This window comes from Hyperolius riggenbachi, chromosome 5 (assembly GCF_040937935.1).
Source record: "Hyperolius riggenbachi isolate aHypRig1 chromosome 5, aHypRig1.pri, whole genome shotgun sequence".
Lineage (NCBI taxonomy): Eukaryota > Metazoa > Chordata > Amphibia > Anura > Hyperoliidae > Hyperolius > Hyperolius riggenbachi.
The window spans coordinates 195,847,405-195,866,336 of record NC_090650.1 but is presented as its reverse complement, the minus strand read 5'-3'; the positions used below and the strand labels follow the sequence as shown (position 1 = coordinate 195,866,336).

The 18,932-nt window shown below is 41.4% G+C and overlaps 1 protein-coding gene across 3 annotated transcripts in view; it reads left to right on the top strand.

Annotated features, from left to right (window-relative positions):
* COBL (cordon-bleu WH2 repeat protein) overlaps nt 1-18,932 on the top strand; it is a 609,262-nt gene that overhangs the window by 543,284 nt on the left and 47,046 nt on the right. For all 3 annotated transcript variants that reach the window (XM_068236528.1, XM_068236529.1, XM_068236527.1), the window contains one exon: nt 13,543-13,649. In XM_068236528.1, coding sequence (XP_068092629.1) covers nt 13,543-13,649 — 107 coding nt within the window. The remainder of the gene's footprint in view (nt 1-13,542; nt 13,650-18,932) is intronic.

The window sequence follows — 18,932 nt, the reverse complement described above, 5'->3', positions numbered from 1 at the left end:
CACCAACTTTGTTGCTTAAAGCAGAATATAACCCTGCATTTCAACTTTGCTCTAAAATATTATTTACAGCATATTATATGCAAAAAGCATTTTTTTTTTACTAGACCAGCATTGGAAGGGTTAAACACAGAGGTTTAAAGGTCCTGGAGAGATATGCAGACGTTCAGATAGATACATTCTATTTAGTTACATGTATCTATTGATAAACAGTTAAACACTCTTTGGCTGTCCTCCAAGCTCCTTCTCAGTGAGAGAGATGAGTCACATTCAACACTTAGATACATTATGTAAACAAAATGTATCTATTTCAGCTTCGGATGCGTCTGCAGAAATCTAAAGGAACTTTAAAGCCCTGTGTAACCCTTCCAATGCTGGTCTAGTAAAAAAAAATGCTGGTTGCATATAATATACTGTAAATAATGTTTTAGAGCAAAGTTGAAATGCAGGGTTATATTCCGCTTTAAGAGGGAGAAATATTTAGGGGAAGAGAAAAAGGGAGGTAAGAAAAGGGCAAAGGTAGAAAAAGATAGTGAGAGGGGAGAGTAGTTCTAAACGCTACAAGGACTATCACATATTGCTGTCTTGTAGTCATCTTTAAAGAGCACCAAACAAACCCAGGCTTTGACATATTTCTCTGTTCTGTCCTGGGCTGACAAGATAATCTCTTCTATTTGGAATATTCTATCTACCCTGGCAAACCTCTGAAAGACAGGCAGGGGGTCCAGCTGCTTCCACATGTGGGGGATCATGGCCCTTGCTACATTCACTAGGTGTACTAAGATTGTTTTCTTGTACAGTTTCCTAGAAAATGGGACAAAGTGTAAAAAGAACTTCATGGTTCATAGGGACCTTTATAGATGATTTCTTTTCATCCACATGTATATGAAATCTTTCAGCTTGGGGCAAAGCCCAAAAATACGTAATATATCCACCCAGGATGAGCCACATCTCCAACAGCTGTCTGCAACCCCCTCGACAAATCTACTCAGGACAGCTAGTTTCCTGTACCAGTGCATGAGGACCTTGAATCATTGTTCCTAAGAAGACAAAATGAGAGATCTTATGATTTAATGCCAATATGGCTTGCCGCTGCTGGTCAGTAAGGGATTTCCCCAGTGAGGCTTCCCAATTAGTTTGGTATGACAAACGGGAAGGGATGTTCATGGTAACCAGCCAGTCGTATAACCAGGATATGGTGTGCATATGTGGCCCTCCTTCCAAAAGGTACTATTCGCAGGCTGTCAACTCTTTCAAATACTGAGATCCATTGTTACAGTAGAGTTTCTCAAAAAAACTTTGTAGTTGGAAATAGGCTTAATATATGAATTTATTTGACAAGATGCACTGATATAGTCATCTATACTTTTGACCCCAGACAGAAGGTCTTTCATCCTAGGGGTGGAAGCAGCACTCCAACCCTGGATAAAGGAAGAATAGTACCCAGGGAGGAAACGCAGAGTTGCCTGTCCAAAGTAGATACAAAGTTGATTGGAAAACAGATGCTTTAGATTTAATTTACTTATCATTTTTATATGACACCTCTATTACTGGCATTATATGGTCCAACATATGATAGTCTTTTATTTATCTTCTCATTAGTTCTTCTAGTTGCAGAGTTTATGTAACCTAGAAGTCTAAAGCTTTACAGTCCAACTGGTTATGTTTTCTGCTGATAATCACAGTTTTAGTCTACCAATTACTAAGACTCCTACCTTTCTTTTTAATTCCCTGTTCCAAATATTTAAATTGTATTGTAGTTTAGTACTTGCCTTAGCTACATTGGCTATATTATTTACAAAAATCAAGTCAAATATTTGCACTGGTTTTTGCAGCCAGTCGCTTGTATCTAGAAAGCATATTTACAGCTTTAAACATGTCATCCATCATAAACCCATGAAAAGCACATCCTCTTGTCAATTTGTTGCAATATAGAAATTGGCTGCCCTAACATAGTTTCAGTATCACACATAAAAACTTTGGATCCCCAATAACAATTTTGTTTTCACTGCTCTCTGTCAGGATCCCTTCTGTAGCCTGTCCTGTTGGTTGCAGTTTCACTGCAACCAGGCTGTTCTGAATTTCCTGCATGCATATTGTTGCATAATATTGCTTGCATTTGTAATGAGAATCATTTCCTTCTGCTGTCAGCTTGCAGCCTTCAGTCAAACTAGCACAGGATTGAGCGATTACCATTCAGCTGTGTGGGAATTTGTATGTCTGCTCTCATTGGCTGATGTCCATAGAAAAACCTGCTCCTCCTTTCAGATCTTGCTCATCATAGCTTTCAGCTCTGCCTTAGCTGGATGCTGGGTCCTTCATGTGAATTGTGTATTGGATTGTTTAACCTTGTCTTTCTCGCTTGGGCGTTCGCTGAACCCGCGGGGGTACAGTGATCCTGATCCCGATCCTGATAGCTTGGATTCTGCCATTACCATGTTGGTGACTGGTAGTATTCCTGCTGATCCTGTTCCTGTGGACGTGACTGTAGCATTGGTTGCTTTTAGTTATGCTCCTACTTGTTTGTCTTGTCCGTGCCAGTGTGGATGTTTGCTATTGCTGGGGCAGCAATTAAATTGGCAAACAATCCTTCTGTCTGTCTGTTCCTGCTAGTCCTGTTCCTGTGGACGTATAAGCTGCGGTTACTATTAGTTATGCTCCTTCTTGTTTGTCTTAGCTATTTTAGTGTGGATGTTTGCTATCACTGGGGCAGCGATTAGATTGGCAAGCTTTCCATCTGTCTGTCTGTTGTCTGTCCTTGTTACTCAGTGTGGTGGACATCAGACGCTCAATGCTGTGGTTGCACTGTGCAACCATTGTGGCTTGTTTATTTGTGGCGGTTAACGGAAGCTCAGAACGGCGGTCGCTCTGAGCAATCTTGCTCCCTTATCCATAGCTCCTGGTGTGATCTGTGTAACCTCCTCCACAAGAGCTTTCTGCTCTACTACCTAATATCACCCAGTTGCATAGTTTTGTTTGCTCTGGTGGTACTCTGGCTTTCTTGGCCTCAGCCACTATATCTTGCACGTTAAGACCTGGGGGTAACCAAAGTCCGGAGACATATTCTGTGTCCTGTTCAAGCAGGGGCTTGTCTATAGGTGAAGACGTGGGCTGAGCTTAGAGCTATGGCAATAGATTGGGGTATAATGACTGAAAGAAAGCAGGAGATCTGCCAGGCATTACACTCTCTTTCTGAGCACATATCAATGGTTCCACTAAGTCACCTTTTTGAGTGTTTCTAAAAAAACAGCCATGTACAACATCTCTCCCCTATTCAATGGCTTTTCCCCATAGCTGTCTTATTGCAAAGATGTGGTCCTGTGCGCTTAAGTTACAGTGGAAGTCACATTCTTCTTCCTCAAATATACAGTATGTCCTCTCTGTACCCTTAATCTGCCATTTTGAATGTATATTCATAGGAACACAGAGTAAAGATATGTCCCTGCGATTTTGGCACTCCAGGTTATCACTTTTCTTGAAAATAGGTATATTTACAGCAGTCTGTCAAGGAATTATCTTGGCAAGCCATGCAAGATAAAGTATTCTAAGCAAAAATGTCCCTCCAATTGTTCTTATATAGCTAAGGACTACTGATGCTTTGCCACTGTGGGCTGTTGGTTACCCAAGGTCTTGTTTTGTGATGGGTTCTTTTAGTTCCTCTGTAGTCATGATATTGGCTCTTATTTGTTTTTTTCCTCCAAAGTTTTCTCCTAGGAGATATTTTCAAACCATGGGCTCGTTGATAAAGCGTGATAACTGCTATCACAGCAGTTATCACGCGATCTGATGCCGCAGAGGATTTCATGTGAACAGCGTTAGTTCACGTGATAATGAAGGTTGGTGCACGATCACGTGCGTGTTTCACATTTTATTCATATCAATAAAAGTACTAAAAGTAGTAAAAGTAGTAATTTTGACAACGTTTTTTACCTATTTTTCAACTGCAGATTGCTAAAAAGTTAATTTAAACAGCATATGAAAAATGATCTCCTAGGAGAAAAGGTGAATTGAATAAGGGCCATTATATTAGATACTAGCAATTGTCAGTTAGAACTTTCAGACTTCATATCCTGTTCTAGGTAATAAGTAGCTTGCTGCATGCAAGGTATTTATCACGTGGCCATCGCATTGTAGTTTCTGACAAATCCAATTGCAATCCTATGCAATGGCTGAGCGAGAAAAGCCTCAATCATGAGATAAATAATGATTTGCCTGAGCATTGCTCATAGCTGCCAGGCAATGGGGAGCTGTATATCAGAACCGTGGCACTGTTACCTTGCTCACCCAGGAGATCCGCCACTTCTGCTCTCACACGAAGTCCATTGATTGCTGCTAATAAACTAAGGGAGGATTCTCATTGATGAACACAGTGAAGGAATGGGAAGCCCTAGCAGAAGATTCAAAGATGATATGCTAGGGCTCCTTGTATTCTAGAATGGCAGAATCACAATGAGGAGTGGTGGGATGACAGGTGAGTCCAGATGGTAACCGTGTTGCGGGGAAGTCTAGTTAGGGAATAGGATAGGACCCTCTGAGCCCTCAGATGGGGATGTTGTAACCCAGGGGGGAGGGGGTCAAAGCTTACTGACTCACATACAGGCTATCCAGGCTATAAGAGGAGATTAGCAGTTCACCTGTGCTTAGTATGTTGAGAAATATTAATTTGAATTTCTTTGTATTCAGCTTGCTGCCTTATTTAAAAAAGGTTTGCTCTTTAGAAAGTGTACTTTAAGGATGTACCTTCAAAATTTGTAGTAGGCTTTTCTAGATACAAAAGAAAGGTTCTCAATTAGAGAAAAGGTTAATGCTACATAAACAGTTTCTGAAATTAAAGACATGGAAATGTAATTACTGATACTTAATATTTAAGTTTGATAACAGAATAAAGCCAATATTATTCTTGAGAGGCTACTAAAGATGCACTGTCAACAAAGATAACCATGCTGTACTGTTCTTGTGAGAAATATATGCTTTTCTGTGGTTTCTTTCTCAGTCCAGACTTGCATGAAATGGAATGTTAAATTGTATTTATGAAATGTGCTGAATTTCAAAGCCAAGCAATGCTTTGTTGTACAGTACTTTGGAGGAATTGACCCTAAAGTTTGTTGACGCTCATAATTCACTCCAACTTTATTCTGCTTTCTTAGAATGGCAAGTGAATTTACAGCAAGAAGCAAACAAAATAAATGCAAGAGCCTCTAAGTATTGTATATAGTAGTTAAAACCGCTTCCAGACCGCATTGGTAGAAATCTATGTCCTGCTATTGGCTGCGCCGCTCTGACAGGAAGTAGATTTTACCTCTCCCGCCGCGCATTCCCACCGCTACAACCGATCTCGCCGATCTGCACCATCCACAATTCATTAGGCTCCTCCTGTACCCTGCACCCACCGCAGAACCACATGCCCTTGAACATCTCGATGGCCTCCATGTTTGTGATGGTTCCACTGCACGTTTGATGCACCAGTGTTTCCAATTTAACATTTGCAACTTGCAGCAGTGCCAGCTTTCTTTTCTCCTATTGATGCCAGTTCACCAGATTGCTTCTGCTAGAGCACGCTGTGGGCATTCATTATAGAGGACACGTGGTACAAACAGGACTGTACTTTCAGGGATCATTTCTATAGGTTTTGATGTGGTACAAACAGTCAACTTTGCACGGCTCAACATAAAAGTTTTATAACTGTAGTGCCAACCTGCTGCTACTCTTTTTGTTTACAATCCGCAATTCACTCGCCCTGCCATCTATAAGATGACAGAGCTCTGTGAGCAGGTCAGGAGCTGCTTTCATTGGCTCCTGACCATGTGATCACTGTGAGCCAATCACATTGGCTTACATTGATATACAGCGTTAGGAGCCAATGAGAGCAGCTCCTGACTGGCTGACAATGCTCTGCCATCAAAGAGACGGCAGAGAGAGGGGCCTGCAGCAATGGGAGGGTGTCGTGACCAGCAAGAGCGGCGCATATGTGCAGTAATTCGTCGGGGGCTGCTGTTTTCTGGCACCAGCAGTCTCTGGTCCTTAAGGGACCAGAGGCTGCTGGTACAAAATTGGTTAAATAAGGCAACTGGTGAAAGATTGTTTTTAAAAAATATGAAAAGTAATTTAGCTAATTTTTATTAGGTGTTTTTTGTTTTGTTTTTTACAAAGAACAGTACAAAAAAATAGATATTTTTATGCATGAAATGGGGGTCAATTGCTAATGAAACCCTTAAGTTTTGGAAGTAGAAAAAGTTTTCTGCAGAAAAGGTACACTGCATGAGAGGACTTAGTCTTATATTTATTGCAGTAAAGCAAGTGGTGCTTCTGTTTACAGATGGCGCCAATTTAACCAGCAGATGGCATTCCAAATAAATATGGAAAAGATCTGTATGTAATTTTTCAGAATTTCTTAGTTACATTTTTTTCTTTATTTTAAATATAATAAATACATTTTTAAGATTTTCAATATAATAACTCTTATCAGACCTAACACTGATAATCATACACATAAGTCACCGCACAGATAAGATCAAAAATAAGTCAAAAGCTGGGACCGCAGATCAGCTGATTTCCCAGTATGGCACCTTTGACCCCTTGCAGAGTGTGCATTTAAGCGCGCCAATGGAAGCATATCTGCGTTTCCTCGCTCCAGCAGCAGTGCCGGCGTTTCCCTGGCAGCTTCTGAACTGGCCACTAGAGCTCCAAGCTCTCTGTCATGTGACCACAGTGAGCATGGAGATTTAGTGGCCAGTTCAGAAGTTGCGGGATAGACGCGTGGATGCAAGCAGCAGCAAGGACAGGTAGATAGGGGGCCTAGCTGTTGGTATATCACCCGCAGATAAGCCAGCCCACACACACGCACACACTTTACACCGAAAATGTGGGTGAAAAAATGTGACTTATCTGCAGTGATATATGGTACTCTTTGTTAATGTGTCTTTCTTTTCCTAAATGCAGATGGTGCAAGATAGTTGCACCAAATAGGCAAATTTGAGCTTACAATGTAAATGAAAAAACTGTATTTTAAATTATCTCTGCAATTCTGATTATGTGTGTTCACAGAACCATCCTTAAGTGGGTTTATTCAACTTTTTCTTAAATGTTTTAATCCAGAAAATGTGGAATTCCCCCCCGCGGAGTGTTACTTTTCTAGAGCTAAGAGTGCAGCAACCATGTGTCCTCCGCCAGGCTGATTTAAGCCTCCATGTTATCAGGTAGTGGTGTGTTTACAGGAGCGCCAAATAATCTGTACTTTTACAGCAACGCATGTGTTTTATCCTGAGCTCATCACCTCCTCTGATATCCAGGAGGGAACTTGTATAGGTTACTTCATACTCTTTATTAACAGTTCATGTACATCACAACAACAATACAATGCACAGACATAACTGTACATACTCCAATACTAAATACAGTTAAAAATCTAAAATTAACTTCATTAACCTGTCACTGTAGTTTCTTTTTAGCTCCAATGCCTGGTATGTCCTTGTTTCTTAAACTTGATGTATGATAGTATTCCCATGCTTCACTATGCTATATGATACCTTCACACATCAGATGCTGTACTAGCATTTCTCTTACTCTGTGATGGCTTTCTGAACGTTTTCATTTATAAAACAAACTATTCAGTGATCTGTTTTGCAGCATTTTTTAAGTTTGACAGTGTGTGTATTCATTCCTAATTGTGATTGTATTTTTATCACTGTGAGCTCCTAATACAAATATTTCCTTATGTTTTTGAGATATTTATTGAAAAGGAAGTATTAAATTGCAGACAATGAAGTATCTAATCTATGAAAATTTAGCCCATAATACTTTCACACTGTAGCCACTTCTTCCTTCACAAACCACTTTATTCAAGTTCTGTATTTTTTATCCTGCAGGGAAATTGTAGATGTTGGCAACAATACAATTAACTACAGTGTTAAACTTCCTACGTGAAGAAATGCCCAACATGTCAGGAATTCATTATCGTAGAAAAATGTTTCCTTATCCTTGACACTTGAGAAAATGTTTATGTACTGTCTGTGAAGTCATTCTGCAGATTTTTATATATTTTTACAATCTTATAAATGTTCATCTGAAAAGAAGGAAAAAAGTTTAACATGAATTCGATGGCATCCAGTTAAAGGACCGCTATTGCAAATGTGCACATTTTACAGTACTAATGTAAAATATGCACAATATATAGCCATATGCATGTGGATTTTTTTTTCTTTGGGGGGAGGGGAGAGTGGATTATGCTTCTAGCAATAATTCTGCTGTGTGCAATTTATTTAAAGGAATACTATCGATTCACATATTTTTTTCAATTGACACAGGAATTGTTTGGGAAGTGCTGCTAAGTACTGGTGTATACATTTTAGTAGCAACTTCTTTGTTTACTGTTAGCAAAATACATTCAAAGTTTACTGACGCCAAAACTGACGGCTGACTGAGCCATGAGGAGAGGGGAAATTCCCCTCACACTTGATCAGTTAACTCTATATGTAGCTCTGTGTGTGACAGAGAAGAGAGCTCCCAACAGCTGCAGCTCCTGTGTCCTGTGTTTCTGACTGACCTGTCTGAAGAGAGCAGAGGAAATGTAACTAATTGTCACAGCTTTTTCATACTGTTTTTGCTTTCAGAGTTTGATATGTATGATATTTGCTTTCTGTAGTCTGATATGCAACTTTGGCTGTGCATTGAAGCAGACACCCCTTCTACAATTGATTTGTCGCAATATAGCTAAATCCTACCCTCAATAAATTACAGTTTTTGCCTCTGATATTTAACATGAAAAGTAGGAAAATGTTTACACAGCTACTTAGACATTATTTGCACACTGTCATTTTAGAACACTTGGGTATCGATAGTATTCCTTTAATGTCACCAAATGCTGATGTTAGTTATGAAATTAGCCCATGGAAATCATAGTGGGGCCAACAAAGAGCTCACAATAAGGGCTCTATTACACAGACGGAAAAGCTATCCAATAGCAGAAAGTAAGCACTTGTAACCACGTGAATGTCAGTGGTAGACACATGGTGTGGTTACTACCTAATATAAAAATCCTGCATGCCATGTCTAGGGGGCGACTGCTGCTTAGTGCTTGGCCAATGCTGCTGGCTGCAAGCGCCCAGCAAATAAACAGGACCAGCTTACAAACATTTAAGTATGCTGCTGCCAGCCATTCGTGTGAAAGAGCCTTTAAGATTTTGGTTGAGCAATCCTCACACTGCACTGGATTAACCAAAAAGATAGTCCTGAGTTTCAGATTAGAATCAGTTGCCACACAATGATTACTAAACCTTGTGAAGGTAGCCATATAACTAGTGATGTATGGGCGGATTCGACAAAGAGACAAATCTATCTCTAATCGAATCTGATAAGAGAGAGATCTGTCAGCTGCCCATACACCACAGGCGGATTCCGGATCAATTTCAGCATGAAATCTCTCGGGAATCGGCCTTGTGCACCACATCTGTCCAACTTGCCGCCCCGACGCTTTGCCCCCAATGAAAAATGTCCCCCGTGCCCAGTGCAATCTATACATTACCTTTCCCCCGCCTCTGCTAGTCTCCGCAGGCTCCGGGCACACTCTGCTCATTATACTCATGCGCCACGTGGTTCCCTAGTAACGTGGGCGCGTGTATGAAGTCATACGCATGGAAACCACGTGGGAGGCGTGTGTATGACGAGTGGAGTGCTCCCGGAGGTGGTGGAAAGGTAATGTATTACATGCATGGGGCACTGGGGGGACAGCGCCAGGGGTTTTGTTGCGTTCGTCGATCGTTGCGAAATTGCATGCCGTTACCACCGTGCACCCAACCAAGCAAGTTAGCCCAACATCTTGCAGCATGTACAATCACCTATACGACCAATTTCGGGACCAAAATTGGTCGCTTGTCTATCGGCATGCACTTGGCGGCAATGATTTTTATTTGATTCGATTTTAATAGTTGAATCGGATGGTCAGTTGGCCAACAAGTGCCTGATGTATGGCTACAAGCAACATATGAATTGCATGGAAGCAGTTAGATAGTGTGCTGGTTAAAGACATCACCCTTGACACAGTAGACCAATGGTTAAATCCTAGCTTGAGCCAGTTCCTATTCAGAAAGAAGTCATTGGCAAGGCTCCCTAATGCTTCAGGATGGACTGGTGCTTTGAGTCTGACAGGAACACACTACAATGTTAACATTGGAGTGGCTGGATAGAGTACTGGTTAAGGCCACCGCCTTTGACATGGGAGACCACGGTTTGAATCCTGGCTAGGTCAAGTACCTATTCAGTAAGGAGTTCAAGGCAAGACTCCCTAACACTGCAGGGTGGCCTCCTGAGCGCGTCCCAGTGGCTGCAGCTCTTGAGCACTTTGAGTCCGACAGGGGAAAAGCGCTATACAAATGTTCAGATGTTTGGAACATTTCAATTATGTAGCCTGACGGAACACATTAAGTTTAACAAGGATTAGTGAATAAACCCGAGTGTTTCCTAAATCCATATTCAAACAGACTCCGCCTCACTAAGAAATTACAATTCATTGTTGTGATAAAGGCTGTACAGTGTCACAGAGCACTATAAAAAATTGGGGAGGTTGCAATAAAATTCTAAAAATGTTGATCAATTATACTGGCTTTTTGCAGAGAACACTAAACAATTTGCTTCACTTAACTGTGCTTCAAAGAGGTTTAATACTCCAAGACCTGTAAAGTTTTTTTTTCTTGTGTCCAGATGACATTGGTGCAAATTCTGTGCAGATTTTCTGCTGATGATCTGAAACAGACATTCTAGTGCTGCAATCAACGCCAAATTTATGGCCAACTTTCTTGTGGCTGCTCTTTTCTGTGCAGCAGCCCTCCTCCATTCCATGTGCAGCTCCTCTTCTATGGGTAACATCTATATACAACATCTTCCTTCATGTGTGCTCCCCATTTGCAGCCTTTTTTTCATTTGTAGCCTGATCTTTCAAACGCAGCATCACCTCTTTCATATTTAGCTTCTCCTTTGGGAGGCAGCCTTTGTGGCCTTTACAAAAATCCAGCCTTGGCTCCCGTCCGAGAATGTTTTCACCACAGATATTCATTTTATATTTTATTATGCCTCAAGCAAGTAAGTTTGGCAAGAGTAAAGCCACCCAAATTTATCATTGAATTTTCTTATATTATCATGGGGAGAAGAATACCAGAAGGATGTGCAGACTGTCATTTTAAACGTCTCCTTCCTAATGTAGAATTTTTGGCTTATTTTTTTTTAATTGTGTAAAAACTAAAGTCATGTAAGATATTGTATGACGAAAACATGGTTATTTTGTAGACATTTTAAAGTTTATTTTTAAATATATTAAAAACTCAATATGAGTAAACGGAATTACCATATGTACTTGTGTATAAGCCAACCCGAGTATAAGCCAACTCCCCCCCCCCCCCCCCCCCAATTTTTACCTAAAACATCTGAGAAAAATGATTGACTTGTGTATAATCTAGGGGTAGAAAATGCAGTGGCCTTGTGGCATAGAACAAAGCATTGCTTGAAGAAGTCACTTGACTTGGAGAGGGTAGAAGGGGCATATGCATATTCCTGCTTTCATGGAAGCAGACATATTGTTAACATCATATGCTTACAAATGAGCTCTTCTACAGTGGCAGTCAGGTGACCCAGGGGAGAGATCAAATTACAACATGTGATTAGACACAAATGAGGGGGAATTTGACAGGCTAAACTCTCTAAATACATACAGGGTGCATTTCTGTATGTTTTCCTTCTTTGCTGTGCAAGAGTTCAGGTCCATTTTAATGATTGTGCTGGAAGCACAGGCATCTCTCTCTTTCCCCCTCCAATTCCCCCCCCCCACACACACACACACACACACTCCCCAGTGTGCCACCAGATGGGAATTTGTGCTTCCTGAAGCCATATCTTTAATGTTGCCTCTGACCGTGTCCCTGTAGGGATGTACAAACCGGGTTGTGCGGTCTGCGCCTGCATCCTGCACCATAATGTCATTTGAACATGTCAGTACAGCTGTGTAAACCCCACCCCCCACCGCTATAGCCATGTGCAGAGTTTTAAAGCTGGCATCTGTTATCCCCTTTACAAATAAAAGGTTAAAAAAGCGCTCGCTCCACAAATGTTACACCTATTAGGCTCCTCAGAGCAACTAATCTCTCACAGTGTAAACTGCCATATGCAGTCTTAATTTGAAAATGTTAAGTGCTGCAGCTTAGTCTCTGGGTTATTGCCAGCAGTGCAGTAATGATTGATAGTCAAATAGTTGCGCTCTTGACCAGTGTTTCATACATCCACTTATCCCCCCTTCAGGAAACCACTCGCCGGATGTTGGGGTCTAATACAGACCAATCTGCACTTTCGGGGTGTATGCCCCCCCCCCCCCCCCCCCCCGTCACCTCTCTGGCTCACTGCTTCCTCAATAGTCAGGTGCAGGAGTAGGCTTTATCCGGGTGTGCTCTCGGGGCTTCGGTGGATATGTGTAAAGAGAAAAAAACACACAGGAAGACCAGCTTCCAATAGTGTGACTGCGTTTATTGTCTACAAAAACCGGTTAAAGACAGCTAAAAAGATAGCGCTACTGGTGTACATCAGGAGTGCAGGTGGAATCAGCTCCCATATGGCCACCAAGTACCGTAACTCCTCCTCAATAGAAACACCTCTGCGAGCTGTGATAAAATTGCTGCTAGTACGCTATGCCGGTTGTCCAGCGTGCGTCATGCATACTACGTCACTCCGTGGCTCCGCAAAACAACTATTGACTTGTGTAAAAGCCAAGACCTCCACATTTGGGCCATTTTTTGGGCCTCAAAGATTCGGCTTATACACGAGTTTATATGGTAATTATTTTTCCACCAACTCTGGCAGCACCTTTTCTGTCCACTTATTTGACCGACATAAATGTTAATAACACCCCTATTACTTTAGTGTGTTGCTAAGTGGTATTATTTGATTCTTCTCTCTCATCTGTTCCGCACAATCACTCTCTAACTAAATACTGTCATCTCCAGCTCAAAATCATTTTTTGCATGCAACCTTTTCTCACCCAGGACACTACTAAAATGTTATTACATGCTTTTATAGTATCTCATTTAGACTAAATCGGTACTGAGCTTAGCTGCTGGACCTATTCATTTTTCTTTTCACTTCTCCTCTGCTGCTCCTCTATGGCAAGCTCTTCATCAGCTGCCAATAAAGCAGAGGATTAATTTCAAACATTTGATTGTAACCCACAAAGCTCTCCACAATCTTTTTCCCCTGTACATCTTCTCACTAGATACCACCCCAACCACAATCTCAGGTCTGCGCACAACCTTCTTCTGTCCTCTAGAATCACCTTCTCACATTCACGTATACAAGATTTCTCACGTACCATACCCCTCCTCTGGAATCCCCTTCAAAGCACATGCAACACTCTGGGGGTCTCTTCTCGTCTCTGTTAGTACCCAATCAGAGACTGCCTGGTGATGCACTGATCTACCTTTTTTGTATATATAATTATGTATGCTTTGTTTGTTTCTTACTTACAGAATATGTGGTACTTTATAAAACAATAATAATAATATTTTTCTTTAGTTCGCCCAGGGCAGATGAAGCAATATCTGTTCAAAATGGAGATGAAGATTATTTCATCACTTCACAGTTCCAGTCGACACTAGCCGAACTGGATGAAGATTCAGAAGGTATTTTTTTCTTTTTATGTTATTTTTTTGGTAAAATTGTGACTGTTTTACCTTTCCAAATATGAAGACACTCTCCTTCTTATTGGTCTTTATTTTCTCTTCATCAGTGCCCAAAATGTTATTTTTGTTTTGTGAAATTGTAGGTTATTACTCTCTAAGCTTTTTTTAAAAAAAATGGAAAAATGCTTCTATTAGTGTACAAGTTGTATGTGCAGATGCAATCATAATGTCAGCATTCAAGGGCCCTTATTCGGTGAATTATTCCCTTTGTGATTTCTCCAAGAAGATGTTTTTTTTTCTTTTAGCTACAAAACAGCTTGCAATTGAAGAAGTAGTAAGTAGGCAAAATGTAATATCAAAATAATTTTTACTATTTTTGATTGCTGAGAACTAAAAGGGTATTTTGTTGATACAGTGTGACAACATCTCATCTGAGAATCTGCTAAAGAAAATGTAATTGAATATGGGCCAAGGTTTCCTACTGTTAGGTCTCGGGCGAACTTACTTTTATTCAAACAGCAATTAATGTTTTGACCGGAAATGACATAGATGCCTCCCAAAAGATTATGTACAAGAGGCATTATTGTGGGAAAAAAAAACATTTCTCAGCTTTTATTTACCTTGAGCAAAAAGTGTCCAGTCCAAAATTATTCATACCCTTCTCATAAGTATGAGAGGATTCGCCGCCGGAAGACTTGGCTTATCCTGCTGCTGCACAAGTTCCCGGTGAGGTTAATTACTATTCCCCCTCTAGGTCGACGTGGATAGTTGGGAATTATGTAATTCGGCTTCCAGCTATTGCTGGAGGCCGAATTACAGTGTTTTAAAAGTAACTTCAGCTCCGTCTTCTGACGGCACTGAAGTTACTCACTGTGCACCACTATAGCCGTAATTCCTATTACAGTCTATGGTGGCGCTGGCTGCGCCAAAGTCTCCTGCACTGGAATGTGAGTGTTCGCTTCTCAAGAATCAATAGAAAAGCCTTTATTGGCTATGACAGCAATCAAACGTTTCCTATAATTGCAGACCAGCTTTTTGCATGTCTCCACAGGTATTTTTGCCCATTCGTCTTTAGCAATAAGCTCCAAATCTTTCAGGTTGGAGGGTCTTCTTGCCATTACCCTGATCTTTAGCTCCCTCCACAGATTCTCAATTGGGTTCAAGTCAGGACTCTGTCAGGGCCACTCCAAAATGTTAATGTTGTTGTCTGCTAACCATTTCTTCACCACTTTTGCTATGTGTTTTGGGTCATTGTCATGCTGAAATATCGACTGGTGCTCAAGGCCAAGTTTCTCTGCAGACTGCCTGATGTTGTCGTTGGGAATCCTCATGTATTGCTCTTTTCTCATGGTGCCGTTTACTGTGATTAGGTTCCCTGGTCCTTTTGCTGAAAAACACCCCTAAAGCATTAGGTTCCCACTACCATGTTTGACAGTGGGGATAGTGTTCTTTGGGTTGAAGGCTTCTCCTTTTTTATGCCAAATAAAGTAAACATCACTGTGACTAAACAATTACATTTTTGTTTCATTTGAGCATAACACAGAAGGCCAGAAGTCTTCTTAAACCAGATGAGCATTTGCAAAGGTCAAGCAAGCTTTTGTGGGCCTTATCTGGAGAAGTGGCGTCCTCCTTGGTCTGCATCTGTGGAACCCAGCATTGTGCAGTGACCATTGGATTGTCTGCCTTGAGACATTGCCACCAGCATAGCCCATATTCACCAGTATGGCCTTGGTGGTGATCCTTGGATTCTTTCACCTCTCTCACTATCCTCCTGGCCAGCACAGGTTTCAGTTTTGGCTTCCGACCACATCCTCTGAGATTTTCCACAGTGCGGAACATCTTATATTTTTTAATAATACTTTGCACTGTAGCCACTGGAACTTAAAAACATTTAGAAAAGGCCTTGTAGCAGTTTCCTGACTTGTGAGCAGCCACAATGCACAACTGCAGGTCCTCACTGAGCTCCTTTGTCTTAGTCATGACTGTCCACAAACCAACTGCAGAGAGCTGCTGTTTTTCACCTGTTGAGTTGATTAAAACAGCTGTTTCCAATTGTTCAGGGTAATGAGGATGCTTTAGAACAGCTTGGACTATTTGGAATGGTATACAACTTTGGATTTTCCCACAGACTGTGACAGTTTGTGAAGGGTATGAATAATTTTGGACTGGACACTTTTTGTTCAAATGTAAATAAAAGCTGAGAATGTTTTCCTCCCACAATAATGTCTCTTGTACATCCTCTTATTATCTTTTGGGAGACACCTATGTCATTTCCCGTCAAAAAATTACTTGCTGGTTGAATAAAAGTAAGTTTAAGTCAAAATTTGCCAGGGGTATGAAAAATTATGGGCGGCACAAATGAAGTTGTGAAGCTATCAGAAGTGAATATCTTGATTACACTGGAATAATTTAACTAAGAACCCAGGGCCCTTATTCAATTCACTTTATCTCTTAGGACAGTTTAGTCCTAAGAGAGAATTTTTCAGCTTATGGTATGTTTAAAATAACTTTTCCGCACTCTGCAATTGAAATAATACATAACGTAGACGAAAATACTTTTTTGGCTTGCTGCTGGCTGAAAATGTATTTTATTAATAATGTGGGAAAATATCACCAAGGTGAACCTTTAGGAAAAAAAGTAAATTTAATAAGGGCCTTGCAGTTAGAAGTGCTATCCAAATTCTGGAATAAGGGACATTGACACCTTCTGGGAGTAAATATATCTACTGTATGTTAACTGATACTTTAGTCTAACATGATGAGTAAAGTGCAAGTAGTGCTATATCTTCATCACCAAATTGAGTCACATTCCATATGAAAGACAGCATTTATAATTATTCTCTTACCCCTTTGAGGTATTCATTGAGGATTGTTATTTATTTTACAGTTTTAATCGTGACATCAATTAGAGGGCTATTTATTATATCAGAAAAAAATGGTTTGCCCCCAATAAGGAATATACGCGATATAGATAATAGTGTCTGCAATAACCAAGCTATGATACTATAGTACATCCAAAATGCCTATGTATAGTAATCAAGCTGAAAAGAGGGTATGATGCACTATAGTTAATTGTGCAAAATGGTCAACTTTTAAGTTGACTTTCTTGCGCAATTAACTAAAATGTGTTCTACCATTTTTAGCAACTTGATTACTATTTATTATATCCTACAATGTTATCAAGCTGTTCACCAGATGTTCTTGTTGAAGTAGGCTTTGACCAACAAAACTCAAAACTTTGTCTTTCCTTTCATTTTTCCAATTAAAGTGGGATCATGCACGGACTGGCCCAGGGGAATGGGGGGCAATTTCCCCCCGGGCCACCTCTTCCTAACTAATTAGGGCCGGTCCGCTAACTGCACCGCAGCGCGACAGTCAGAGAACTGTTTGTGCAGTCTTGAAAATTAGTATAATCGCTCACTTCTAAGCCGGCCCCCTACCCGTCCCCTGTCACAGACACTTACTGGGTGTTCTGGCCGGCCCGGTGGCTCAGGATGAGGATGATGAATGATGATGCTGCATGTGCGCCGGGCCGGCCTGGCTGGCTGGCTCTCCGATCCAATCACGTGGCCAGTGCGTGCCTTGGTGCCTGCAGCGTGTATTGTTCACACTAAAGGTCTGGACCTGACTCCACCCCCTGCCGTGACCAGGAGCCATTCATTGCTGCTCAGTGCTCACTCATGTGAGCATTCACGCTGATGGACATGACTCCGCCCCCTGCTTGGACCTGGAGCCATTGCTGCTGAGCCTGCCTGAGGCTTTGGCGACCTGCTGCCTGTCACCTGTGGGCCTGTCAGATTGAGCCTGCTGGGCTGGCTTACTGGCTGGCTGGAGAAGAAATCCTCATCCTTTGCTTCTGGGAGACGCCACCAAGTAAGCTGTGTGGAGGTCTGGAGGAGACAGTTAGGTTGCCAGAGCCCGAGGAAGTTTTTATCGATTTGGTGTTTTTTTTGTCATTTTGATTTCAATTATCTGCTCTGCTTGAGGGAACGAATTAGGCAATTTGGGCGCCCGCTAGCGCCTGATGCTTGAGTGCCACCATAGCTGCTATAGAAATATCAGCATTGAGCCGTAATTTGAGCGCAGTGCCCACTATTTACCCAAATTACGGCTCAATGCCGATATTTCTATAGGTGCTAAAGCGGAGCCTGAGAACTTACTTTTTTTTTTTCTTGCGGTGTGGTTGGCGGCTGGCAGGGGAGGGGGAGGTAGGCCATTAATGGTTAAGGGCTCTGCCTCTGACGCAGGAGACCAGGGTTTGAATCTCGGCTCTGCCTGTTCAGTAAGCCAGCACCTATTCAGTAGGAGACCTTTGGCAAGTCTCCCTAACACTGCTACTGCCTATAGAGCGCGCCCTAGTGGCTGCTGCTCTGGCGCTTTGAGTCCGCCAGGAGAAAAGCGCAATATAAATGTTATTTGTCTTGTCTTGTCTTGTCTTGTCATTAGGCGTCAGGAAGGTAGTGGGAGGGGGAGTGTGTTCATATGCATTTGGGTTGGGAATGCCTCTAGTTTGTGTTTTTCCCCCCAGGCCAAAAGGTCCCAGTCCTCCCCTGAGTGGGATTTAACTCAAACAGTTGTGTTCTCTAACTAAAGCATGATTCCAGCCTTATTTTTACCTTTTTGATTTTCAAGCTGCGGATCAGAAATTAAAACTGACAAAGGGAGTCTCTGGAGTTTTCGGCAACTCTCTGGGCTTCCGAAATAAAAAAAATGTTTTGATTTTAATATAATGTTTACACTGAGTTTAATCCAGCTTTAAGTATCTTCTTTTATTTTAAATAAAAAAATAAATATATATATATATATATATATATATATATATATGTACATTGCCAATAATTAAGAACTGATAAGATTTTATAAGTTTAGCACTTTATGTAAAAGTGACACATATAGCGTTAACAATTTAAGCAGATAGCTGAACGGAAGCTGTGGATCTTTTATCATTATTTACATCTTGCTCTTTGTTGATACATTTCACAGATCTGCACCACTGCTGCCTGATTTGTCGGCGCACCCCACTCGTCCGCGCGGATCGATTGCTGCTCGTCCCCGCCGGCGCTTCCTTATCACCGCTCGATTCCCTGCCATTGTCCGCCGGCGGGAATCGAGTGGGCGCGGGTTGAGCGGCATGATCAACTGGTCGATACACGGTACAGAAACGTACCGTGTATCCTCAGCATTAGAGACAGAGGCTCAGCAAGAAAGCCAGTTTAAAAGAATATAAATATGTCACCTTCTATATCTCTGTCAGTTCATATGTACATTAAAAATGTCTCCCTG